Source organism: Pterocles gutturalis, unplaced genomic scaffold (assembly GCF_000699245.1).
Source record: "Pterocles gutturalis isolate BGI_N339 unplaced genomic scaffold, ASM69924v1 scaffold10725, whole genome shotgun sequence".
Lineage (NCBI taxonomy): Eukaryota > Metazoa > Chordata > Aves > Pterocliformes > Pteroclidae > Pterocles > Pterocles gutturalis.
Window position 1 is genome coordinate 32,042 of NW_010140907.1, and position 27,730 is coordinate 59,771.

A 27,730-nucleotide genomic window follows, 5' to 3' on the forward strand; every position below is an offset into this window, starting at 1 on the left:
AGAACACGTATTGCTAAGCATCAGTGGGCAACTACACTCATACTCCCCCACCTAAACCTTAAGACACAATACAGCTTCCACGTATGCTGAAAAGCTGAAAACCAAGAAGATATGTCAATTATGCCAGCGCTAAAAGGGTTAACAGTTTTGGAATGTAATAAATGGATCTTCATTAAGATTCAGATGACGAGTTTAGATACTAACTAAGAGAAACTGTGACAGATTTGATCCCCCCCTTCATATACACTGTTAGGAATACTTAGTAGTTTGTATACAGTAGGAATGGAAAACGAAAAGCTTACCTCTGTTTCTGTATTATTTATTAATTTACTTTACAGAATCTGACTACATTTTTATACCCATGACTGTGTAGATGTTTTTTACGTAAGTTAACATCTCTTCAATAAATCTCAATTTTATGATTTTTACAGCATTGTAAAACAGAACAGAGAGTTTTAATGGACAGTAGTTTCACAAGTATTACCAATGCATGTTCTTCCATTTTCTGCCAGCTTGTAAGGATCAGTATGGAGACATTTGTAGCTGCCTTTGGTGTTAATGCATTTAGCAGAAGGAGAGCATGGTGGATTAATTTCATTTTCACATTCATTGATGTCTGCAAAATGAATACACACTGAACAATAATTATTATAATTTACAGAGAGGGATTACTACCTTCTCATACACACCTTCTACAAATATTCATAAATGAAAGGTATTGTATACTTTCAATGACACATAGACTCTGCCAAAGATCCTCATTGTTACTGTTCAAAGCACAAAGTTGGGGTATTTTTGTTTTGTTTTGATTTGGGTTTTTTTTTTTTTTGGTTGTTTTTAAGCTGGAAATAACACAAAAATAAAATGTTGTTTTGGTAATTCGCCAAAAGCTACAAATAGCAATTAGCTGAATTTTCAAAAATGCAAACTGCAAACTTAATAGCTCTTCTTGCATGTGTTTATGTCCTAAGACTTCAAGTTCCTCTATACACTTTTTACATACTATGCTCTACAGAGATAGTGAAAATAATAACACTGACACTGTTCTATATACTTCTACACATGATTTTGAGGAGCCGAAAATTCAGGTTAGCTTTGGTTACAAAATTTATAACAGTGATCTCTGATATCACTGCAAAGATGGTTGTTTCTAGATGCTATATAAATTCTGGGAAATTACAATATCCTGACAGAATGATGATCAGATGAACAAGTATCTGTTGGAAAATCTACGTAAACATACTGTTCCTGAGGCCATTCATGACCTTTCACTCTCACATTGTGATTACGTGATGAAATGGGAGACAGTGTGGAGTGCAGGAAAGAAAGTACTCAGTGATGGAAAGAATGGTATCTTTTCCATATTTCTGCATCTTCTTTCTGTGCAATATTTACTTTCAGGACTGGATTCAATTGCATAAAGATAGGCATCCATCACTGTTTTAGATAGCTGCCCATTGATCTCAGCCAGACCCAATACTGACAGCTTGTTCAGTGTCTCTGACCCATGGTCCTGGGAAGCACTGAGAGTCCATAAGTGGACAACCAGCTGAGCCTTCAGTGTCTTCTCTTTTTGCTTATATTCCTTTCCTTCCCTTCCCTACTACAATCTGCTACTTCAGGCTAAGTAGCTCTCTTTGATCAGTGCTAGAAACTGTCCCTGGAGGAGTGATTTACTGACTTAGTTTAGCACTGTCACTCAGACAAGTTAGGGAATTTTGTCATTGGAAATAGGATCAAGCTTGATCCTCTCTTAAATTTTTATACAAAACTGTAGCTGTGTCCAAAGCTATCCATCAACTGAGACAGTCAAAAGACTAATCATGCAAGGAATAATCTTAAACTTCAGAACCCTTAAGAAACAGTAACTTCCATAACACCTCTTTGAAGCAGGAAAATAATCTTCTGTCCAGGTTGAAGATTCTTGAATAAGTGCTACTCCCTTCAAGACTATATTTTGGGTTAACTCCTACTGGCTTCATCACCAGTCGGGGAAGATAACCTGCACAGGCTTTGCCTGCACTGTAATTCACATGTTCCATTTCAGCTTTTGTAGATCCATAGTCATGCTATCTGTTATCTAGCTAACTCTTTTTTCCATCACTGAATGGTGCATGTCAGATCTTGCCAGACTACCCTGCTACTCAAAGAGGGCAGTACTTTATTAAAGCAAACAGAGTTATCTATCAAGAGTAAGATAACACTTAATATAAAGGAAGGTAGCATAGCCTAGCACTAAATTACTTCCTCAATCAATAGAAATGATTTCTGTCAAAGCCAAAGTTAGTAAGAGGGAATTAACAGTTCTCAGATTCCTATGCTTTTGCCAGCAGGCCACTCTGTCTTTCCAGAGTAGCATATAATTTTGAAACCATCTGCAGAAATGCTAAGCTCTATCCCCCTCATCATATTGCTTGACTTATTCCTAATTTGGTGAACATTTAAAAGGATGGGAACACATTGCACAGACATGCATGGAACAAAGTGTTTTCTACTGTAAAACTCAAATAGCATCTGCATAAGTGGGTTTTGATGGTTTTCTTTTAATAAAGGCATTGCTTATTTAATATATGCAGCAGCTTGTTTTCCTATATCAGATATACAGTCTTTCCTTTACATTACTGAACACATTAAAAGAAACTAGGACAAGAAATGATTCATTCATACAACTTATTTATTCAGCTTGCTGCCAGAACATTAATCTATTGAAAAGATTTTATTGTAATTCATTTAACAGCTTTATTTCTTTGTATGGTATTTATGTGGGTGGAATTCAGTGGATAAATAGGATTTGAATAAAGGAAAGAGCTGCAAATTTCATTTGACTTTTTTGCATACCAGGTATACAATTAGAATGAATAGCTTTCTGCTCTTCTGTCACAGAAATACTGATAAGCAGTCTTTACTGTGGATCAGCTGCAGCACTTGCATTCAAATTAATTTACCATCATCCATAATATATTCCTAAATATGGCCTTTTCAGGTTTGATTTTCTCCCATGTTCTTATAAAGCTGAACAGATTGACTCTATATGTACATATATAAATACACACGTATGTATACACACACTGTTATAAACACACACATTTGAAATGTGAACAGAGAGAATTCATCCTGCACAGCTGTGAAGAGTGAAGGTCTTGTAATGAAATATTTGCCATGTTCTCTTTTTTCCTATGCTATTCTATTCAACAGCAAAAATAAGGCAAAAGGAAAAGAGAAGATAAAAGACCAATTAAAATAACAGAAAAATATTCCCCTGAAAATGTGCATGAAATGGCAAAAGACAGTATCTTTTTACTGATTTTTCACCTGCTCTACTTTTGTACCTGGACAAGTAATTCACTTCTGGCAAATCTTTCCACAGCTACTTGTGAGAGGGAGGTTGGAACTGAAGTGATAATTAATTTGCTTAGTTTCTTTTATTCACTGCACAGTATTTTTTTTCTTTGTTACTTTTGCTTAACTTACAAGGATGATACATGAACTACTACCGGTGATGAATTCATTTTGTATCTAGAACACCCCTTGAAACAATGTTAGGAAAATGACAACTGCCTATCTCACTGTTATGTTGAATGTAGGAGGAAGCAATGTATAATTCTGATTTGCTGTTTTTTTCCTACTGTTTTTTAAGAGACTCAATTTTTGCTTAATTAAGTAACTTTTAGTGACCTTTTCCTACCATCAACTTGATTGCTGAATCAGGATGGATAGAGATTAAGACAGCAATTCTGGAGCAAAGAGAATTTCACATTATCATGTTATTGTCCCAACAGAAAAAAAAAAAAAAAAAAAAAAAAAAAAACCTATACAAATGGGAGCCTCAAAGTTCCATCCTTTACTTGTGCAGGTTAATTGCTCTTCTCCTTGTAACTGAAATCCATATTGACATGAATAAGTCACTGTAGATTTTCCAAATTCTGAACAGTATACAAAATCACCATTTTCCACACTCTTTGGTGTTCCACACATTTCTTCTACAAATAAAAAGACAACATGACAAGCTTTTAAAAAATTTACCACCTTACCTTCAAAAATGAACATTTTTCTCCATCACTGCTATACGTTAATTTCAATGAAATTACTCACATGTTCTAAGGTGATCCAGATTTAATTGTTCATTTCTAGACAAGAATTTACATGGAATACCTCAGATTTGATTTATAATCCTTGTAAAATCAGTGTTATCTTCTAACTCTTAGCTCTTAGTTAATATTTTCTGTCTGTCTGAGAACTCCTGCCCCAATTGCCATAATGTCTGGATATCTCACAAGCCATTCATGTTATCAGAGGGAAGTTGGCAAACACCATCTTTTTTACAGAAGAAGTTGAGAAAGAAAGAGAGAAAGACTTAGATCCCATTTCTAAGTGGCAGAAATATTAAAGATCTGCATCAGGCCAGTAACTCAAGACCTGCCACAACCACGGTCGGTGCTCTAACTACTAACTATTCTCCCTTCCCGTTAGAAAAGATTAGTAATTATCAGTTTACCTTCCTGATAGAATTCTTGCCAAGCTTCTAAATTCATCCCAGGTATATTGTCACAATGTTTAAAATCCTGTGGAAATTTCCCAAGTTGAAAGGCATCTACTGGCACTTCAGAAATTCCTGTGTTGTCACAAATCACGCGGGATAATGAATGTTTTTTGAGTTCATGCTTTTGAGCTTCTGTGAAAACATTATCATTTTCCCACCAAAATCTGGAAAGATTGATAGAAATGTTTTGAAAAGAACAAATTCAAAGAGCTGATAATTCCTACTTTCACAGTACCCTACGTAAAATACCAAAAATAAGAATTACAGCAAAACGTAGGTGGATACAACAATAATAAAAGTAAACACCATGATCTGCAGATTTACATACCCAGCTTGAAAGTCATGAAAAGGCTAGTGTGAGTCTGATGTACTGGTCAACTCAGATGATGTATTAAAGTCAGCTGCTTAAACCTATTAATTATTCACATTTGGAGAATTGCTTTTCATTGATGATACAGGGCCACAAAAAAAGTTACAATTCCTAGAGAAAAACCTGGAATGAATTTGTTTGAACTAGATGCTTAATCTTATGCACACCAGCATTCACTCTGCACTCATAAATTGTTTTAAGCATAAATTACAGGTGAATTACATGAGTAGCCATAATAGATTTCCCCATACTATAGTTTTTGAATTCTGCTTGCCATTACTGTTGCTATGAAAACAGGTATTGCTGAATGCTCCTCTGTTTAATGTGGAGTTCTTCATTTGCTAAGAAAACTGTAGATATGCAGAATAATTATAGTAGAAAATTGTAAGACAGCCATTGTGCTTTTGATCATACGAAAAGGTAAGCTAAGAGGACTGGCTGGAACAGAGAGGAGCTGCTTTTTCCACTTTGTCAGATCAGGAGTGCTGTGCCGGAACACAAGAATCAGATGGTGTTACAAAGGTGTATTTGTTACATGATATATATTATATATAATATATATGTGTGCATACACACATAAGTATGTGTCTAAAGACAACAAGAAAGGGAAAGAAAACACGGGGGGAAAAAGAAAAGGTAAACATTTTGTACATAAAGACTTGTCATGAACGGCACAAAAATATTTCTGGAGAATTTGATAGCACATCTGCATTAGTACGTTAAATAGTGTTAAGCACGGTTGAACTGCTAAGATAGTTCCCTGTGGTACCCAGGCCAATTAGGATCTTCTCAAATTGTAGGCAGGATTTTTGGTAACATGAGCTAGGACCATTAGCAGCAGGGTACGGATGTGATCGCACTGTACATGTTGACCTCAGGTTTAACAAAGGACTTGGGCGTCGATAAAACTGGGGGAGAAAGGCTGGGATTCCTAGAAAAGTCTGTGGTTTTTGTGTTGACATTTTTCTGATCAGAAGGGAACAGCAATGTTGACTGTGGACCCTGTGCAAGCCTGGCATGTGTACAGTGTGTTAGGCTTTTTATGAGTCGCCTGAAATGGTATCATGCAAATTAGACATCTGATAGTCCTGTTCTGGGTAACGAGGGCTGCTAGTGTGCCCTGGAGAAGGCTTTTCGGGACAAACTGGATCCTGCTGCCCACAGGAGCGTACCAGTTAAGTAAGGTAAGCGCACGTGAGATTTTGGAAAACCAGCTTTATTTGTAGGCCAATAGCTACCTACAGCAGGACAGTTTGGGAAGAAACCTGTCCCACTTCATCTATATTGGAGCAGGAGGCAATCTACAGGACCAGGGATGGAGTGGATGTCCCACACCTCAGCAACACTGTGACAAGAAATGCAGGAGAGATGGAGTGGCTGGACAGAGAAAAAAGATCTCTTCCTCCTCACCTCCTCCTCTTCTACCCCTCACTTGCACACTGTCCCCAGACTTCTCAGAGCATCCTGAAACCTCACTGATCATTTCCAGGCCCCTTCCCACAATCAAAGCCATCAAAGACTTTGCTCCATTCAGCTTTCCTACACCAGTCATTTCCCCCTTCATGTACATTAAAACATATTTTACTTTCACCACAGAATTCAGTTTTATCTATGCTGCCAAGAAGGCTTGAGCAGAAAACTGTTTTTTAATCTACCCAACAGACAAGTGTTTACTCTAATAAACGTTGCTCCAATTGATCTGCATCAGGTGACCAAAATTTTACAGATGAATTTTACAGAGTTAGAATTAAAAAAAGGAAGAAAAACAAAAAAGAAGAAAAAAAAGAGGCATAAACCCCTTTACACAAAGAAAGACAAAGACAGCTTCTGAATTTTTTCCCCAACTACTGCAAATCCTGAGATCACAAAAAGATTCAGAGTAGGAGGAGAAGAAAAAAAGGTCAGGTCTCATGGAACAGAAAAAAATTGTTTCAGGTGATTTGGCTGAGGTTAAGACAATGCCTGAGTTTAGTATATTGGAAAAAGAAATCCCTTCATGTTGTGTCAGATTACTGACAAAAGATTTTAAGGCTATCAAAATGGAGTTCAGCCAGTCAAAAATTCCACTTACTCTTGATTTCTGAACCTAAACGAGTACGTCAGAAGAGATGTTTTGATATCCCTACTTACAGACATGTCAATTAGGGCATCTAGTACGCATGTATGTGGCATTACTGGTGCAGATACAGATAATACCCAATACTGTATCTGACAAGGCATTGCAATGAATGTTAGACTTTTCCATTCTTAGAGTGTGACAACTATAATATGTTGTTATATACTTTTAACTTCTCTTAGTTCCTTTAGTATCAATGACAGAATACCATTTCACATTAAAGTTATCTGACACAAACTTTGTGGCAGGATCTTGGGGAGTTCTTTCCTTACCAGAACACTCTTTTTCTCAGTTTGGAGTTAACATATTAAATTATGATTAAGTTTAATTAATGCTAGTAATATCATAAGACACTGAATAATAAGTAGCATTGTAAGGCACTGAATAATGGAAAGAAGGCTGGAACAACCTCCATAGTTTATCCTTCCCCAGATAGGGTCAAGTATGCCTGTATGATTCAGAGGACTTTCAACCACATTTTTAACACAACTGAGTGGAATGTTTGTTGTCTATACAGTTTATGCTAATAAGATACCACCTTTATGATTAACATTGCTTTTTCCTGTGAGCTAATTAATTAACATTTTTTAAAGTTCAGATTTAAATTCTGCCTCGGATGCTTATTTACATAATGGTTTCTTTCCACAACAGTGACTTATGAGAGGAGCTTAAAGGTGAACGTAAGGATCAGATGTACTTAAAACACCACTGCTAACATGGTGTGAGCAGTTTAAAATTAGTCTTCTCATGAGATTCAAAATTACTCCCACAAGTACCTGACGGAAATGAAAAAAAAGGTTGGTTTTATAATTGTTTCTTATAAACTGCATCTTGCAACCCTTTGTGACCCGAAGCTGCATTTCTCCTGTCTTCCTGGTGTGGGGGGTTTTACTGGCACAAGATCCTCGTGGTGGTTGTGCAGGGTTGGGTAAAGGGACATCCTATGCTGTGTCCAATGAGGCAATTCTGGGAACACTCTGCAGTCCCAGTTTATATAAGACCAGGTACATGGTGTTTTTATTATCCCCTCCAGGAAGCCTGAATTACAGCTCTCTGCCTATCCCTTCTGACTTTGCTATGGTTGCCATGGAAAATGTTTAAATTCTTCCAGTCCCTGAGCCCAGTGCAGCCCTCAGGGACCAGATAGCTAAAGCCTGCACAGTACTACATCCATCCACACAGAAGTTAGCTGCCCCTGCCACAATTAACTGCTGGTGGCACCTCGCATTTCCACCAGGATTGTGAAGTTGGACATCTCAGTACTATGGAAACAATCTCCATGTCATCTAGAATTGAGAGTATATATAGATCAAAGAATAATATGCAAAAGCTCACCCAAAAGACCTGAAGGAGGTAAGATAAAAATGTGAAAGTGGTAAGGAATAATTTGTTTACAGCATATTTAAGTGCCATGTTGTCTTGTGTTCTGGGAATTATCCTCACACACTGTAAAATCTCCCTTGTTTCTGCTTTTTTACACAAATGATTCAACAGCATGAATAAACTCACCGATCACCATCCCTTAGTGCTTTCATTTGCTTTCCAATTATACATGCAAACAGGGGACCGGTTCTAGCACCTGGAAGAAAGTCTTCCACCAGACCACCAAGCCAAACATCAATATTGCTAGGATTATGGTACAATTCCATTATTTTTTTAGTGACATTGTGATTGGTTATTACAGTATTCAGGTCAGTGTGCGTTTCCAGTCTTGGTAAGCCACAGAATTCTCGCCAGTCATTATAACCTGTAAATATCATGTTAAAAGGATGATTAGACTTGACTGTTAAGTATGATACATGGAATTAGTAAATTTATAAGCTCTGGATTCTGACAACCTTAATCATAGTCATAGACAGTTATGTCTAAAAATAGGTCTGTTATTATTGGTTAAATTGGTCAGGGAAATGATAGCAGGATCTGAAAGTACAGGATACGTAATTGCTACATCACTTTTGTGAAGGAAAACAAAGCTTTAAAACAATTCTCCCATGCTTAAGCAATGAAAACATGATGATAGATAATAGGAACATGCACTGTGTCTTGACATCTCCAAATTAAGAATACAGGAGTTAGATGAAGAGTGGGCAAGAAGTAACCTGAATAAAGTTGGTAACTAAAGCACTTTACTAAGGAGAGTGTCCTAGGGCACTTTTCCTGCTCTCTGGAAAATAGATTTCTTTTACATTCTTTGACATCATTGGAATTAAACTGCCCCACCTCTCAACAAAACTTTAACTTCTGGTCCGGGAGATCAAACCTCCATTTCTACCCTTGGGTAGCTGAGAGCTTTAAACTCTGAGCCAGAGCCAGGCTTCATTTCTATTGTCTAGGGCCAATGGCTTGTGTATTCCTAGCTGCGGAGTTGCACAGAAGAAATGGAGAGGCTTGTCACCCAGGGCCATAATGCTGTTTGACAATCAGTCGTACCTCCAGGGGTAGGATGTGGGGCTGAGAGCACAGAAGCACAACCATGTTTGTTCCTTAGTCATGCAGACAAGTACTCTGCTCAGGCAGTGGATCAGGGCACAGTTTTAGAAAATAAAAATAAAAAGGCCTCGTCTGCCATGCTGAGGATTGCTTCCTCTGCTTTCAGAAGCTGTGGCACGCTTATAAGAGGTTTTTACACAGAACTGGGAAGCTACTGCATTTTTTACCAGCTGATGCAATCAAATTGAACTAAGCTCCATCAGTCTTCCTCTAAGCTGGTACACTCATGGCCTGATGGGCTAATGCTTCTTCAGTCTTACCCTGGGCTGACTGGAGTAAGAAATCTAGTGCAAAAAACAGGCACAAATGTGTAATATTTCTCAAAATGAGGTGTACACCTAACTAAGCCATCTACACTACTCCTGGAGACATCTCAACACATTCTATGGTCAGTAGAGCAAATGAGGTTGTGTCTATGTTAACCTCTCCCAGAGGCTGGGGGCAGCTGGCCAATGGCAAGTAGCTGCTGCAGGCAGAATCTCCACTCCTCTGGAGCTGGTTCCAACAGGAACGAAGCTCAGGTACCTATACCGAGCACACACAGATCCACTCACTAGTATTGCCCTTATAGATTCCAGACTTAAGAGATTATTTTAATTTCAAATGTTGTGGAATATTTTGTTTCCATCAAAGTTAAAAATATCAGCAACTTACATTTTAAAAGTGACTTAAATTACTTTTCTGATTACTAAAGTTATTTAAAAGCTTATGATTATATCCCAAATATAAGTAGTTATAGTTCAGTTACCAGTTGGAAGAAAATTCAAGAAAAATCAATAGACCTGGGAGTCCGTGATCACGGCCACGTTGTAAATTTAGCGATGCTAAATCAAGTGAACCGTTATTGGACAATACAAACAGTTTTTCTGTTAACTCCTCATTCAGCAGCTGATCTTGCACCTGCAGTTTTGCTGAATGTGCTAGAAGACCCCTTAGTAAAGGATCCAAGCCTCCTTTAAACGCAAAAACAACATAATTTAAAGCACATATATAAACCATTATAACTTAATAAACGTGAATCCATGTATGATTCTGTATTTATTAAACATTGACCATATAGACTTTGACATTCAAACACATGCAAAATCTCCTTCAGGTTGAAATAGAAGTAATAGTGCTATGAAAAGGCTCCATCTTCTTCTTCAGGTGTAAGAAAACTTGCAACCTGATAATACATTCATCCACAAAAAAAGATATGAAATATCTTCATCATCAATTATCAGTCTATTATCAATCTACCAGTGTGGTTTAATCTGGTAAGTAACTTTTGTCTGATTCAGACAACTATTTAACTTAGAATAATCATTCCAGTTCATGTTAGTGTTCTGAAACGCATTGAACAACTTAAATCAGTGATGTAATTAAATAAATGTTCCTATTCCTAATTCAAGGTAAGTAGCTTTGAAAAAAGTGACAATGTTCCGGAAAAAAAACCAAACAGTTTAAATGAAACCATACCTTCTTTAATCAGCCTCCAAGGACTAAAGAAAACTTCATGCAAATTAAGGTTTGGGAGTTCTGGATCATCTAAATACTGTGCATTCAATCGCCTTACTATTGGTTGGATTGTTGCATGACCAAAACGAAAAGCAGCTGTTGAAAATACATTAGAAACTGTAGGATTCATTGTGGGATCATAACCTGTATAAAGGCCAATATACAGATTAAAAGCATCTGGACCAATGATTTTAGGAATGTAATCTCTCAAAGTAATAATCTGAAAGAAAAGAAAAAGAAACATGTATCATTCAACCTTTTTTATAAATGAATAGTAATGATTCCTGGGTGCTAACTGCCTTTTTCTTCACTCATGTATGCCCAAGAATTTGGCATGACTAAGAGCAGTATTAGCTGGTGAACAATATTGGTCTTGTATTTGCTGTAAGGAGACAAATGATCTGAGCGAATCAGTGGCACAGCTCAGTACAGTGGTCAGACCCCTGTTAGCTTCTACCATAAATGTGAGACCAAAGCCTCCTAAACAGAGATTACCAGTGTTGCTCACTAATAATTCATGGGAGTAATCCAGCTCACAGGAGGTGTGCTGAGATTTAAAACCTTGATTGTAGTGATGTAAATTATAATGTCCTTAAAAATGGCAATGAAAGCATGAATTACTACAAAATCTTTCAAGAATGGTTGTTGATATGAACACATTCTATTTTCAGACATATATTTGTGACACAAATCCTCTTTACTAAATATTTGAAATGACCAGTCTTTAAAATACCGGTGCCCAGAATCAGTTGGTAGACACTTTATGCTAAACTTGAGCCAATTCATAAATTCCTAAAAAACATACTTCAAAAATGAAAATGCTCGTGAACACCTTCTGTTGAATGCTTTTATAATGCAATAGTATTACAGTTGCATGAAAAAAGCATATGAGTAATCATGAGGAAAAAAAGGGGGAAAATGATCTAATGTACCACATAAAATGAAAGTGTGTTATAGGTTAAAGGTTACACTGCACTCAATAAAGCATAATGGGATGAATACGAAGCATAATGAACTCACTAAAATACCTTATAGATTCAATATAGTGTACAATAAAATACACAGCAAATGTACTTTTAACTTGATATAGTGCATATTGAAAAGCTAGTTGGCATAAAATGACCTTATGAAAAACTTGTATCTTTATTTTAGGCACGGCTCAGAGACAAGCAAACCTCTGCAGAATTTCCTCACTTTTCTCAGAAGGCAGAGATAACAAGCTTGTTATGTTTTCAGGTTAGGTCATGCAGTGAACAAAATATTTGAAAGACAATAGGTTAGAATTCCTTTTACAGTTCCTTTAACACAGCATATGAAGAAAATAAAATAATTGCTAGATATGACACTGTTGTTTGAGAGGTTAACCTTTTGCTACATTCACAAAGGTTTTGCAAGACAACAGTTCTAATTTTAGACTTAGTTTTTAAAAGGAAAGACTTTAATAGGACTAGGTTAGCCATGGACAGAAACATCCTGATACGACTGCAATTCTTTGGGTCATTGTAAATGAAATCACAAGCTAAGCTGCTCATAAAGGCCAGATGCCCTGAAGGAAAGGGCAATTCAGATTTTGTTTGCTCCAGAGGCAAGACTGTAATTTCTTTTTTCCTTGCTGTGGGAAGAGGGGTTGTCATTTCAATACGTGAAAATTAAAAGGCTAAGGGTAAAAAGGGGTCTTATGCCTGTCTTGAGCTAGGAGAAGCATCTGCTTGATGGAAGCTTCCAATGACTAAATGAGTCTCCATCAAGGAGAGGTGGTTTTTAGACAATACAGGACAAGTAAATGTTACTAACACAGCAGATGATACTGCCAGAAAGAATCTGGAGTTTAACAGAGAACAACATCTGAAGTAGCATCCAGTATTTGTGTGATCTCTGAATGTAATTTGCCTGAATTTGTCTTCATGAAGTCAAGAAGAGGCTTGCTACAAGTTCTCATAACTGACACATGTATAAGTCTTAAAGAAGCTGTAAACAGATGACAAACATCAAAATTATCCTTCTTAAAATTCTTTTGCATGCACTCCCTGCTCTGAGAGAATTATTTGAAAGTTTTTTTTCCTTTCATATTTGGCATAAGTGAGCATAATATTTTCTTTCAATACAGTGTTCCTTCAACCACTGAGGTTCCCCTGTGGAAACAAAAGAATGTGCTTGTCTAAAAATACATCAATAATATCAGAGCCAGAAAGAGAGTATATGGAAAAGAAATTGCAAACAAGTATGACGAACTGCTCTACCATTTATTATTTACTTTGAGTCTATTTATGAATAATAAGTTAACTTTCAGGTGTTTGCAGCACCATAAGGGATTTATGTGGATATGAGTCTGAACCTGCAAGATACTGGATAGTCTCAAGCATTTGTGACATTTGTGAGATTAATGGTAATCCAAGCTCCTTATAGGATACTTTCAGCACCTTATAAAATCAACTTTGAGCTCTGTAGAAGCCTCATAAAGAAATTAATTTTAACCAATAATGTAAATATTTATACTCTCTCAATGCAGTCATTTTTTCAATGGTATAATTCAGTGAAAAATTATAACAAATGGGCACTGTCTTTTAAATGGAAACCTATACACTCAATGTTTAAATGAATTTAATAGTCTATATGACCAGATAGTAACAGAGCAACCAAGAGTATTTAAATGTTATTCATTTAGTCATATCAGAGAAAATAAATTTGTGATTACCTAGCAATTCAACCAAACATTTGCTAAGTATGCAGACAGAAACAGAATCTGAGTGATTATGAGACTGTCAGAAATGGCTTTGTACAGATTTTACATCAATATCATGAATCCCATGTGCAATGTGCATAGAAAAGTATCTGAATCCTGTCCTGCAAACACAATAATACTCCAGGCTGTTAGTGTGAAAGGGAATATCCCTCTCATTCAGAAGGCAGAATTACAGCAGAGGTTCCCAAGTGTCCTTACGAATTCAGAGAGCATCCTCACTGGGTTTGCCTCCAGGCTGGGCCATCTCCAGTAGAAGTCAGCCATACATTAGATATTTGGAAATAGGTTGCATAAATATAGATTATTTTTGAGATTTTTTTGTTCATGTTAAAAGTAACACCATTAATTCAGAGATAGTTCTCTGATACTGTAATAGATCAAAGAGGATTTGATTCAGATTGATCTGCAAAGCTCCTGCTTCACTCTGACTAGTGCCACATCATCCGAAATCGCATGTCAGGGAAAAGTCTCTGGAAGGAACAACATGTGTACACCCAATTTCATCCTGCAAACCATGTATGTATGAAATAGTAAAGACTGTAGCAGTTGCATAATTGAGCATTTTTTCCTGTTTTGTCTACGCTTTTTGTTTAAAGGAAAATAAATTTAAACTATTTTCTTTCAAACAGCTTAAAAGAAGGAATCCTAATTTTCCTCATCTTGTTTTCTCAGGTCAAAACAGGAATAAGCAAAGCAAGCAGATAGTTTCATTTCAGTTAGTAAATAACAACGAAAAAAAAATGTCTTTTTACACAGAATATTAAGTAAATTTGGATATGTATTTTTACCATTGTATACTGCAGTGTTAATACTTTAGAGTTAACCATGTGTCATTCCCGTAAAAATACAAGGGAAGAGTTAACTGATGTTGTAGCTTATAAAAAATACTGCCTATCAGTGAAACACGTCTGCAATGCAACCAAAAAAACCCTATTTTGTCCAGGATATCAACAGGCAATTGTTATGTTTGGTAACTTTGCCAAGTTTCTATTATTAAATGCTTGTCACTAGAGATATTTATGGTTCCAAAAAAGCATCCATGAGGAAAAGTATGGTCTAGAGAGAAAGATTCTTCTTTCTCCTTATTCTAGAAAGAAGGGAAGGCTTTTTGTTTAATTCTCTATTATTACACACCCACAGGCAAAAATTATGCTTGAACACATTAATCTCAAAAAAGAGAGAATTTTAGAACCTGAAACAAAATTTTAAAGTGGAAATCTGAAGGTAACTTCAACTAGAGCTGTCATTAGTGTGCTGGTTAGCATACCACATTAACAGAGATACTCCAATTATCTCTCATGAATGAATATCTCTATACCAGCTAGATATAACTCAAACACATTTCTAATGAGCCATAGGCAAATCTCATTAGTCTGTGATACCGGCAGAGATAATGAGTAGCCCAGATTCATGCAGTGTATTGCCTCACACAAAGTGTTTTCTTTCAGGCCATAATGTTAGTGGATACAAATCAGAAATGTATGAACATGCAGAGGACTGCTTATGGATTTGCACTTTTGTTCTAACAAGTATTAACAAGGATTCTGACTTGTCAATGCCATTATTTTAATGCAAACAGCACATTTATAGCAGAGGAGCTGACATGGTTAAAATAAGCAAAAAAAAATATAAAAGCCAAACTTTTCAAAAGGACTGACTAGATAAAATGAAAGGAAGTATGTCACTTTTCTGAAGTTATCTGGCTTCGAGTGCAAACAACAACACATCAGAGAATGCAGGTAGTTTCTTAAAGGAAACATTCTGCATATTCTGATGACTAAAAATTGCAGCAGAAGAAAGGAAAAGTGTTTTATCAGAATAGTGACATTTTCCATCCTCCTTCCCCAATTTATCTTAAAAAAGTCTACTTTGGTACTAAAAGAACCTGTTTGTAAGAATCAGAAAATGTAGGAAAGTCCACTAGCCTTCAGTTTATTTTGGTCCTGATGTGCTCATCCAGTATTATGGATTATAGTGGACAGACTGAACCACTGTGTCTTAGGTTGTCTGATTAAAGGTGAACTTCCACAGACACAAGGGCCCTGGTAAGGCTTGGAGGAGCAAAGAGAGTGAGTGGGATCCTGATCCTGAGGGACTTTTGGGTCCAGGCACCAGGAGCCAGACCAGCTCTGGGGCCAGCCATTGTCCAGGAGATACACTTTGCCTCTGCACGTACTGCACTAATGGGCTTGAACCCTGAGCAAGAGAACAGGGTCAGGCCATCTGTGCCATTCATGGTCGTGTGAGTGCCAGCAAAGGTGCTGCTTTTGGTGTGTGCCGGTTGGTGTGGCCTGCTCTGTGTGTGTGTCCTCATGTGTCCACATTGAATACCAGAACTGTGAGGAAAAAAAAGAAGTTAAAGCCTCCATGGCTATTTCAGAAGGCAAAAACAAATAAAAAAAAAAAAGAACAAAAAAGAAAAATGCTGCGTAGAAATAGATTTTCTTATTCTTAGGTTTAATATGAACATTCTTAGAACTCTTTTATATTTTCCCATACTTATTTCTCCTGCTATGCCCTTTCGAGAGTAGCCCTTGAAGTTTATGCATTAATGCTTCATTGAGAACTTCACAGGCATTTTTACACAGGGAATTTCTTAATTTACATAATACCTATGAGAAAGTAAGCATTTTGAACACTATGTAAATTGAGACATTATTTTTTAACTGTTTCCTTTACCAAAATATCCCTATAAAGAAATGCATTCAAAAAGCCCTCTTCAAGAGACAAAATAGACATCTGAGAAGCCTTCAGAAATATGTAGCAGAGTAGAAAATGCCATGAAAATCAGAGGGACCAGGACATTACAATCAGGAAAGTGAAAAACGGAACAAGCTTTAAACGTTGAGATTTGAAGTGCAGAAATAGGTGGCAAAGGAAAGATAACATGATCTCAAAAGCCACTCACAGAAACATATTTGAAGTTTTGTGATCAATTCTGTTTTAAGATATTCACTACAAGGTGTAGATAAACAAATAAGCAGCCAACCTGATGCAGAGCGCCGACAATTTTTCGTGCTTCTTGGTAGACTGCCTCAGGGCTCCAGTGGCGGTTGATGTTTTTGAGCGCCCTGGCCAGGCGGTTGTGCTCTCTCAGCCACAGGGTGTGCATAGCTGCCAGAGATGTGACCTCACTGGATCGGCTGTCCCCAGCCATAAAGCATTCAATCCTCTCACCTTCACTTGTGTTCAAGTCTTGTGCACAAGGTGAAGGGATCCGGTCTGTAAAAGGCAGGTATTCCCGATGGTTATCGTAATATTTAATGTTAACTCTAAGAAGGCCTTCTTTGCTTGTTAGATTCCTCAGTTTGTTTTCAATGGCAGGGGTACTGCCATAGACAGTAGAAGCATCAAGGAAAGAAGTTAAGCCGTTGATCTGTTGTCTTGGACTTAGCGCTGATAGATTTCCAAAGAGAATACTGTGATCACCAGTGCCACATGCAGGAGATGAGCGGTAGAAGGGCAGGCAATCCTTCCCTCCAGATAATGTGCCATTGGGGGTCACCTGCATTAAAAAAAACCTAGGTATTTTCTGAGGTGAAGATAACAGCTGTGGATGTTGAATTCAAGGCTTGTGTAAATCCATCTTCTGTCTCAATTTTCAGTTGTTCGGATCTCATCTAGTGGACTGACAAATTCTAAACCTCTAGAGATTGTTTTCCTTCAGATTTAAACAGAGATGATTCAACCCTTTTTAAGCAAAGGCAGAAATAAACCCCAAACCCTTTAATCTGCCATAAGAGCAAGCCACCGATGTAGCCGCTTTTGGCCAGATCTACACCTAAATTAGCCTGGCTTCACAATCAAAATTCATTATTAAAGGTATCACAGTGAAGATGTGAACATCTAGTCAAATTATGTTCTACTGAACACCAAATGAAACAATAGGTTTACACATACACCTAAAAATGTAATTAAGAGTTTCAATGTCTGCAGCAGCATGCTGTTAAAGTTTTGTTTCCATACTTAATTCTAATCCAGTTTCCTGACTAAAAAAGGGATATATAACTATTCACTCTGCTTTCTGCCAGTCCCTCAAAATCGTCTCCCACATTATTTTACAGCAACAGGTGTCTTACAAGTATTAACTTCTCACTATCTTTATAAAAAGGAAAGGTTGCACATAGCCTTTGCCAAATGAAAAACTTCCCAGTCCTTTATCAGTTTGACACACACACAGTCAAGAGACTGAGGTCAAATGGTGATCCAGTATTCGTGTGATAGTCAGCACGGATACAGTCTGAAACAGCCTGCCACTCAGTCAGCTATTCCAAATATAGGCAAAGGGCATGAGAGAGACACATGGGAATTATCAAATGAGATCTTGGGGTACGGGTAAGAGTATTAGGAGAGAATACAGCCCAAATCAGACAGCTAGAAGTTTTATCACAAGAGAGCACTGAAAACTATATGTGAATAACTTAACAGATGTGCTGGCTGAAGGTAGCAGAGATGTTGGAGGAGAAGACAAAGAAAGAGGGAGAAAGAGTTTATTCACATTGTTTGATATTGAAGAAAAAATCTCAGACCATCAAGACTATTCAAAGAATGGAGTTCATCACTTAAAACAAAACCTGCCATGTTTCAAAATTCCTAAAATCTCTGTGTTATCTAAGGCATATTTGGCTTTACAAGCTCTTTTTTCTGAAAAGCACATTATTTCCAAATTCTAACAGTACTGCATTGTGCACCAACAATGAGCCATAAGAATCTGTCAGTTCCAAGAGTTTAAAATAGATTAAAATCAATTAAAAATGTTATAACAATCACAGAGTATGAGTTTCAGGGAATATAAATCTAGGGTTTTCTTATCAGTTGATCAACATGAAGTAGGTACAGATAACACTTACTAAAGCTGTTAGAAATATACCAGAAAAAAAAAAAAATCTTCAAAAATTTGACCAAGAGAAAATAAATGTTCTGTACAGACAACTGAGCTAACCCTTCTTATTTGTATTCTATCTGCTTGCTTTTAATTTTTGAAAACTCTTTGTCAGAAGACAGTCAATACTGCAGATGTTATACAAAATGATGTAATTTCTTCTTCATCCTTCTAATAATATAGAGATCAATCTGTGAAGATAGAATAGTCATTAAATTGGGGGTAAAAGTAACAAGGCAACTTTGCAATGGAATTCAAGAGCTTCATATAATAATATTGTTTCCTCATTTATTATACGAAGTAAAATTTTCTTACTACTGTGTGATGGCTTTGCTCTTGGCCACACACCCACTCATGCAACTCCCCCACCCACCCTAGGATAGGGGAGAGAATTAAAGGGGTAAAAGGAAAAAAGGACTCGTGGGTTGAGATAAGAACAATTTAATAACTAAACTACAATAATATTGAAAATAATACTAGATACAAATATACAAATGAGTGATAATCAGTGATACTGCCCCCCCCACCTGATGACCAAGGCTCAGCCTGTTCCCGGCTAACGATCCCGGAGCAGGGAGAGTCCTGAAACCGCACTCACGGAACGGAGATAACAGTCCGAGCGTCCCAGACTGAGAGCTGGCTGGGGTGTGGGGGAGGAAAGGCCTTGGGAGAGCGACCATCTGGAGCGAGACGACCCAGAGCAAAAGAGATCTGGAACCAAAAAATGATGAACTTCCGGAGGGTCCTCACCTATATACCAGGCATGATGTGTATGTTATGGAATAGGTTATTGGCCACTCTGGGTCTCAATCCCGAACCTAAGATCAAATCCTGGGCTAGTAACTGGGGCCGTGCTCCCTCCCAGCTTCAGCCAGAGAAGCTGAAAGACCTTGTCAGTGCTTAAACATAACTTTTTATCAGCTTTCTTCTGAGCACAAATCCAAAACACAGCCTCTTGATAGCTATTATGAAGAAAGGTAACTCTGTCTCAGCTTAGCCCAGGACATACTGAGAACCCATGTCAGTAGATATTGATACCAATGAAGCATTTAAGTTAAGAAAGGGTTGCATTTGTTTTTCATGTTTCGTTTGGTAAAAAAATTCTACCAATATTTCTTCACTACCTAGGTTTTAGGAAATAAAAGTAGGTTACTTTTTAAGGAAATACGTAATTATTTCTTTTCCTTTTCTTTCTCTCACTGATTGTTGAAATCAGTAATTTCTCTGCCTTGTGTTTTCTACTTAGTATTTGTCTCTGTTACTAAGTTTCTTCCTATTTGTGTGGTTTCTTTTTCCCTTCAGCTGGTATTGTAAGCAGGCAGTTCATCTCATACTACAAATACCTGAACTTGAGGGCATTGTACATGTTTGAGTGCCTCCTGCTTCTAGTTATCAGGAACACCTGGAAGAATTCAGGTGTAACTGGGGAAAAAAAAATATATGTATGAGACACCTTTAAGTTGTTAAACAGCAAGGCTCACAACGAAACAGATCAACAGTGAATGAAGTTCATACTGAATAATCTTTAGTTAACTGCCTCTGCGATTTCAGTTCAAACCGTTCTGTGCCCCAGTGGAGAAAAACAGCAGTAATGAACATTAAGGGACTGGCAGAACTGCATAATGAAGTCCTTTCCCTTTTCATGGGATAAGTAGTGTGCAGCCAGCAGCTGAATGTGCAAATGAGAGGTTTATTAACGTTATTATTCAAATGATATAAAAAATAATCTGAGGAAAAAAAAAGAACCTTTTCTGCTGAAATGGGTAGAGAGTCACATTTTTTTCCAAAACTAATGAATAATATTCGTAAGAATATTTTATTTGCCTTGCATAATTTCTAGAGGAAAATAAATCCGACAAAACCCTCTCTGGTCACAGTAGTTTTCCTAGTAGAGTTGCATGTTGCCTTAAACTGTTATTATATATGTATGGTCAAACCTCTTTATGGTGAAATTCTTTAATGTCTAGGAAAATAAAAGGCACTAATTGTTTCAGTGTGCCACAATGTCTGTTATTTCAGCTAAAGAAAAATCTATCTTATTATGAACTTGTTCTGTGTGAAATGACCTTCTAAAAAGATTTTTGCTATAGAGTTAAAAGAAAACCTAGCTTATGGTCTATGCAAGTTTGCCAATAAGGAAATCATGAATGTTTGTTTGTTTGTGGACAAGAAACTCGGAGGAGAGTCAATGACCCCATCTGACAGTGAGCTGCTACCTCTGAAACAGAGAAGGAAAAGGCAGGGATTCACTTTGTTGGTTGTTGAGCACACACCGACTGATCCATTTGTAGCTGAGGCAGTAACCTGTCATGTTACATGTCACCTTTTGCAAATCACATCACTTTTCTGTGGATCTGTTTCTTTTACACCTTTTTGTATCTGAACTGTCTGAAAGCTTTTCAGGATTGTGTCTTGTTATGTGAACGTGCCATATCTAGCTTATATTCAGCAATGTAATTAATACTGAATAAAGTCAGTGTCTCTCCTATGAAAATCTTTCTAATGCTCATTATGTCTCAGCTCTAACCTGAAATAACCATCTGAAGAATGACAGGTTATCTCTGCAACCCTGTTCCATGTGTCAGGCTGCTGTAAAAGAAGTGTAACTAAAGCTAGTGATTTTTTCTCTCTTTTTTCTTTTTTTCTTCACATTATGGAATTCTGAAAAGACACAGAAAAAGAATGTTGAGGCTCTACCACAAGCTACAGGCTCAATGTAAGAATCACTGGGTGAAATTCTATAGCCTTTATTATGAAAATGTCCAGAACTGAAAATTGTAATAGTTCCTGATAACCTATAAATCATTTACCTGCACTTGCTATGAATAATGCACTACCGCAGCTTTTAGTCCTTCATTAAATTGCACTGACTCAGAACATTTTACAGACAGTTTCCCTAACCTGCACAGTCAGGAGCTGCTTCTCCCTGGTGAAACCCCCAGAGAGGGTGTGCAGCTGTAAGCACGGTTGTCCTTTTCCGTGGGTGGATTCTCCCTTGGGTGCTGCTGTTCTCGGAACACAGCAAGAGTGCAAACTGCAGCCTCTATGTTTACATGGTTGGATAATATGCTATTGATTTCACTGTCTTTGGAAACCAGCGACAGTATCTTCATATACAAAATGAACATATAAAATGCACTGTGGAAGTTGTACAAATATTTAATAGGTGAAGATTGGTTTTAATTAAGAATTCAAGAAAAAATAGACATATAATAAAAAGCAAAAGAACAACCATCTTCATATCTGTCCCTCTAAGCTGTGAACAACAGAATAATAAGAAAATGGAGCTGAAAAATTCACAGGACTGTGATCATGTAATGAATCGACAAGTTGGGAAACCTATCTAACACTTACAGGGTTTTTTCTGAAATTCTTTACATGTCGTCCTGCCACGGCCATTCTGAGTACCAGGCACTAACTCCCTGCGGTAGCCATGGGTATACCTTGACCCCGTGCCCCTGCTAGGCTACACTGCTGAGCAGGAGCAGCTCCTAGGCTACATTCAGTGCCAGATTTAGTATACATACACATAACTCGCCTTCAGGAGCATCCTTGAAACATACTCTGTGATTAACCTCTTTACAGCTCCAAGACAGAAATCCAAAATATTGTTTAAAGCACTGAAGGAGGCACTTGTGGGTCCATGCCATGGTAATCTGTGCAGCTTTTTTAACTCTGCACTGTAATGCTGCTACCATGTGAATAATGTTAGCCTTGGAGTCCTCTTTTGAAGATCCCTTAAATTGCCTCTTTTTTAAGCAGATGGGATTTCTAGGCTTGAACTGGTCAGGGTTCAGTGACTAGACTTCCATGGTCCCTGTGATCTACATTTGATTCAAATTATGGGTAACAGTATGAGTCTCTTCTCAATTTAAAGATCTATTTAGTAATAGAAAATGTGGAGTTCTAGTGCTTAAAGATAAATGTTAATTGTGCTATTTCAAAGAATATGTGATAAACACAAAACATGAACTTTTGAAGACTTTTGCAGTTTTATATCTACAGCAAACTGACTTTTTAAAAATGGGATTCAACACACAGCCACATTGTGTCATATGTTGGTGACACACTCCACCTCCATCACATCCTGTGAAGCACTGCTTGTGAGGGACTGGACTTCTGCCCCAACCCCTCCTGATAAGACTTTGGGAATGGGAACATTTCTAAGGCTATTACTTAACAGCATAAACAGAATAAATAATTTCTTGCCCCAGATGGAAATTTGAGACATAGTAAAGTAGAGATTTTTGTCAAAACTATGGAAAACTCATTGCAATTATGGCTGTTGTTGCTAAGCCAGCTCAGCCAGTCACTCAGAGTCCTGAGAATGTGATTCTTTAAGAAGTCTGTGTTCTTTCTGAATGCTCTCAAGCTATGCCTGCAGACTTTCAGAAGTGCATATCTCCTGGGCGAGACAGACTACATTTACCTGTGTGTGCTAACATTGCAGGCAGTCATTACTTTCACTTGGCCTTCCCTGTGTTTTAGTTTCTCTCACCAAATGGAAGATGAGCCATCTTTCAACATAGGACATGACTCGGTTCCCATTACATTTAGTGGAATATTTTCCTTTATGTTTAATGGAAGAGGAATTAGGCACTTAAGGCAAAGGGAAACTGTGGCACAGTTACCAAGTATGGTTTGCTGAAAGAAAAAGAGTTTTCTATTCTGATGGAACTTATTCCCTCCATTGGCTTCAGTGCATAGAAAAGCTGGTCAGTAATCAAGCTCCAATTCTAAGGAAACTAATATAGGTTTCTCTGGATAGAGATGGGGGCATCAGTCCAAGAGCTGTAATGGGCGTGGGGCTCTCCTGTAGCATGAGATGCACAGGCTGTGCTTTGAGAAACAAAAAAGTGGTTCAGCTTTGCTACTTAATTTTGAGTGAAAGAATGACTATACTTTTAAATTAATCAGGCAAGAATACAGGATCCTGTATTTATACCAATTTATGTTTCTTCTAACCCTCTAACAAGCTTTGAATTCATGTTTTACATCTACTCAAAGCAAAGAGGTGATGTACGTAAGTTTCAGCAACTCCCTGAAGATCATTTTATACATATGTTGAAAAGATAGCTCTCTTCAAAAGTTTGCATTAGCTGCTGGAAATCTCTTTGCTTTCACTGAGTAAAGTTAAAATCATTTCACTTCATCTGGCTGGCAATTTAAAAGCAGAATTATTTATGACTACTTCCCTATTTTCCCCAATGGAACTCAAAACCTTGAAGCATGAGAACAATAACATTGGGAGGAGACTAGTAAGGTTTCTCTACACCATAAACCTGAGAGGCAGAAAAAATTTAGTACCTTAAGTACCTTAGCTATGGTTTGTTATCTTTACGAAACAATTGAAATATCCACTTGTTTCATTTAATAGTTGCATTGGGTTTCAATTTTTCTGTCACTGTTTGCTGTAATATTTTTGGATGATCTATCAATTTCCTTTATAATTAGTTCATGTAGGGGCGCTTTGTACTGAAGTAGAATTTTGGCTATGATACTAACTTTAGGCTTCGTAATTATAAGGCTGATAAAGGATCCTGGGAAAGAAGGAAAGCAACCAGATGTGCAGAGGCATCCAATTATACAGGACGTGAGAAAGATAAGGAGAAACTGAGAGAAATTTATTAGCACAGCTGTTATTTTAGAGGTTGTGTTGACATAGCTTCGAAGGTTACGTTCTCAGGATTGAAAGTAGCCAATAGTGATTTTGTTATTAAGAATTTTGAATTATTGTATCCAATCAGTAGCTGCCAAATCTGAACGAACTCTGTATAAAAGCATGTGTGCAACACACAATAAATGGCTTACACTTTCATCATAATTGGCTCGTCTGGGTGGTACCCAAGAACTTCACGCGCTGACTGCAAAGAGCCCCTCGCGCTGACTACAAAGAACTCCTCCGGTCGACTACAGTTCAGTGTATGTGTATCACTAATGTGCTTTACTTTACTCACCTGTTTAGAGTCTGCAATTTATCTTGAAAAAAAATTTAGACCCTTACCTTTATTGGAAAACACGGATTTTGTTTCTCACATGTCATCTGGCACTCCATTCCAGTGAGGAAGGTGGTTCTACTTGTGCTCTGGGGTGTGAATGCTATGTCGTGGTCTATGTACTGTCCCCACACCATAATAATATCAGAATATATGTTGTCTTCGGTAACAGCCTCATTAGAAGTGTGAATAATTTTTCTTGTCACTTCGCGAACCTGGGAAGAGAACTAATTTACCTTGAGTACCAAGCAACATTTATGTATCATAAAATGATGAAACACTAAAAAAACAGGGGGACAGTGATAAAAGGTAACTTTTTTTTTCCTTAGAATACTTTGTGCTGTGGAGGACTTTTAATGGTTTGCTTAGAACAAAAACAAAACCTCAACATCAAAATCCTCAACCTCTGACAGACTCTTATTTCTCTTCAGGAGCTGAGATACCAGTGCCACAAGCAGATTCAAAGATGTTTCAGCTGAGTTTTTCTGTACGTTTGCCAAATGAGCAGTGTATCTTCAATCTGTTTCTTTCCAGAGAATTTTGAAAACCACACATTTCTTTTAGACTGTCTAAAAGTTTTCTTTCTATTCTGTTTTCTGCTCCTTTAACAAGAAGATTCTGCACAACCTCAAGTCACCATGGATACACAGAGACTCTGGGCTGTTCCATACACAAATGGAGAAGTTTACGCAGCCCAGGAGACAACCTAGGTTGCAAATACATGGTAGCTGAAAGCTCTGCTTCATTTTCACAGGCAGGGAGAAGCCAAAACATATTTCTGAGGCACTTCTATGAAAGCTCCGTAGAGATACAGATGCTCTGAGGGGGAACACAAGGAGACATCTATGCTACATGTCCAGCCTATGCTAATAACCAAACAAAATCATCAGAGCAAAATCAGCAGCCAGTTTATATGATTAGGGTAGTGCTATTATTCACAGATTCCTCTCTCATGCTGCAAAATATTCTCTGGTATACAACAGTTACCATAGAAGTCAAGCAATTGAAAGGACAGCAGGTAAAGAAGGGTCACAGAGTCTAATAAATATAAGGGCCATATAATGAAAATATAAGGAAGGTGCAGTTAAATGGAGTTGGTAAGGACAAGAGGCAACACGGGACTTGTTAGGAACATCAGCCTTTATACTGAAATAGTCAAGAGCAGAGATACACAGAGCTCATCAGGAATGCAAGTCTTTATATCAGTATTTTAATAGCTTTGGTGGCCACAAAACAGAAACTTTTTTTTCTTGCTGTTGGTAAGATTTTCTTATCACTGTTAACTTGCAGAGCTACGCTGTGTTTCAATATTGCTTTATAGTAATCCTCACATCTATCTCTCACCTTCACATTATTTGCATGTTGCTTTTTAAAGGATATAGTTGGATAGCTAAAAGTACAAAAAATCCAATTATGTCAATGAGGAAAAACGTCCATGGCACTAGTTTTATTCTGTCTTACCTCAAAATAAAGCAGAGAACCCTGCTGACAGTCAGATATGATTCAGTGCAGTCATGTAGTTTTGTTTTAGTGTGTATTACTTCACAAGCATGTACCCTAATGAACCTAGAAAAAAGCAGTTTGTACCGTCTACTGGAAATTTACCTGTGTAAATGTCAGGTTTTCATCTTTAAATGCTAAATTGTGCAGATAAGAGACAATGGTATTTAATTAATAACATGTGTTGCAAGTGACATTAACACTAAATTCTTTTGCTCATCCTTATTAAATATATGGTGGTTAAAATAACAAGACTTTGAGTCCATTAAAAGTCAGGTATCAAAGAAATGATGACAAACCAGAAATAGTAAATCCAGCCCAAAGCCTTGTACACTGCACTTGGGAATTTTACCCCAGTCCTCTATGCAAATATTTTTTGTTCAAACCTCCTTCATAGCAGCTCTGCTATTTTCTAAGCATATGAGCTGTTAAAATCCATAAATATTCCAATGCCTTCCCCGTAACCTGGGCTAGCTAAAAAATGAAGTTATGATTTGACAGTAATACTTGTATAGTTAAGGTACGCTGACCTAGGAGAAATGGTATACATGCATACACACATACGTATGCTAGCACGTCTATGTGTTTTATATTTATTTAGTTAACACTCAACCCTGTTTTCTCCCTCCTCCTTCCCTGAAGAAAGGCACCACAATTGAAACAAAGGATCGTAAAATCACTGGAAAGTCTAGGCTGGAAGGAAACTCTGGAAACCACATAGTGTGGCTTTCTCCTGAAAGCAGGGATTAGCTTATTCAGAGCCATGTCTTGGGTATTTCCCATGAGGGGTTCTCCAGCAGTTGTCTAGCCAGCCTATTCCAACATTTAATTGTTCTTGCAACAATTTTTTTTTTTCTTGTAACAAGACAAAATTTCCCCTGGAGCAACTTGTGACCATTGCCTCCTGCCGCGTCAGCGTGCATCCAGGTGAAGACCTCTCTTGTCTCTGTGACGGCCTTTTCAGCATGGGAGGGCTGTGATTAGGTCCACCCTGTGCTGCCTTTTCTCTAGGCTGAGCAATCATCACCCTGGGTCTGCTGGCTGCCCTGCGCCTGCTGCAAGCTGGGCAGGGGGCTGGCTGATGCCCTGCCTGCTCTCCACTACCGTCCTTTTCGTCAGAGCTACCCCCCAGGCAGTAGGTGGCCCCCTGCACAGCTCCTTGGGCTTACTGCAGCGCAGGGCAGGGCACCACTCACTATCTGGCTAACTGAACTTATGCCGTAGGAAATCTAGCAGCTCCTAGCCAGAGTGCAAGAGCTTCTTTTGCTATTTGATTTGCTGATGCAAATAGAGGTCTCTGGTGACAGGTATGGTTACAACCCAGTGTAAGTGTTTCAGGTGATCTTGCCGTGCACTTTCTAACCAAGGGTAGCTGGACTCCATTGTATCGGATGCTGGGATCCCATCCTCGGGGCTGGCTGAGTCCATCTTCATAGGCTGGTGGAAGCCACCTGGCCAAGGCCGTGTTGGATGCTCCCCATCTAGGATGTTCCCTGGGAAAAGAAAAAACAAAACCCCCAAAGCCAAAAATAACAGCAGCAAAACCAAAAAAACCCTTGATCTCTGAATACATTCTGAATATAAAATATTTGTGTA

General features: G+C 37.8%; 1 protein-coding gene across 1 annotated transcript; it reads right to left on the reverse strand.

Moving 5' to 3' along the window:
• Window positions 1–455: 455 nt before the first annotated feature.
• Window positions 456–27,627, reverse strand: TPO (thyroid peroxidase; the record flags this gene model as incomplete). The annotated part of the gene is made up of 9 exons (XM_010083845.1): window positions 456–616; window positions 3,810–3,980; window positions 4,496–4,704; window positions 8,536–8,773; window positions 10,299–10,469; window positions 10,975–11,233; window positions 16,746–17,261; window positions 24,643–24,849; window positions 27,498–27,627. Coding segments are annotated over 9 exons (2,062 nt in total), but the record flags the coding sequence as incomplete, so codon positions are not given.
• Window positions 27,628–27,730: the final 103 nt, after the last annotated feature.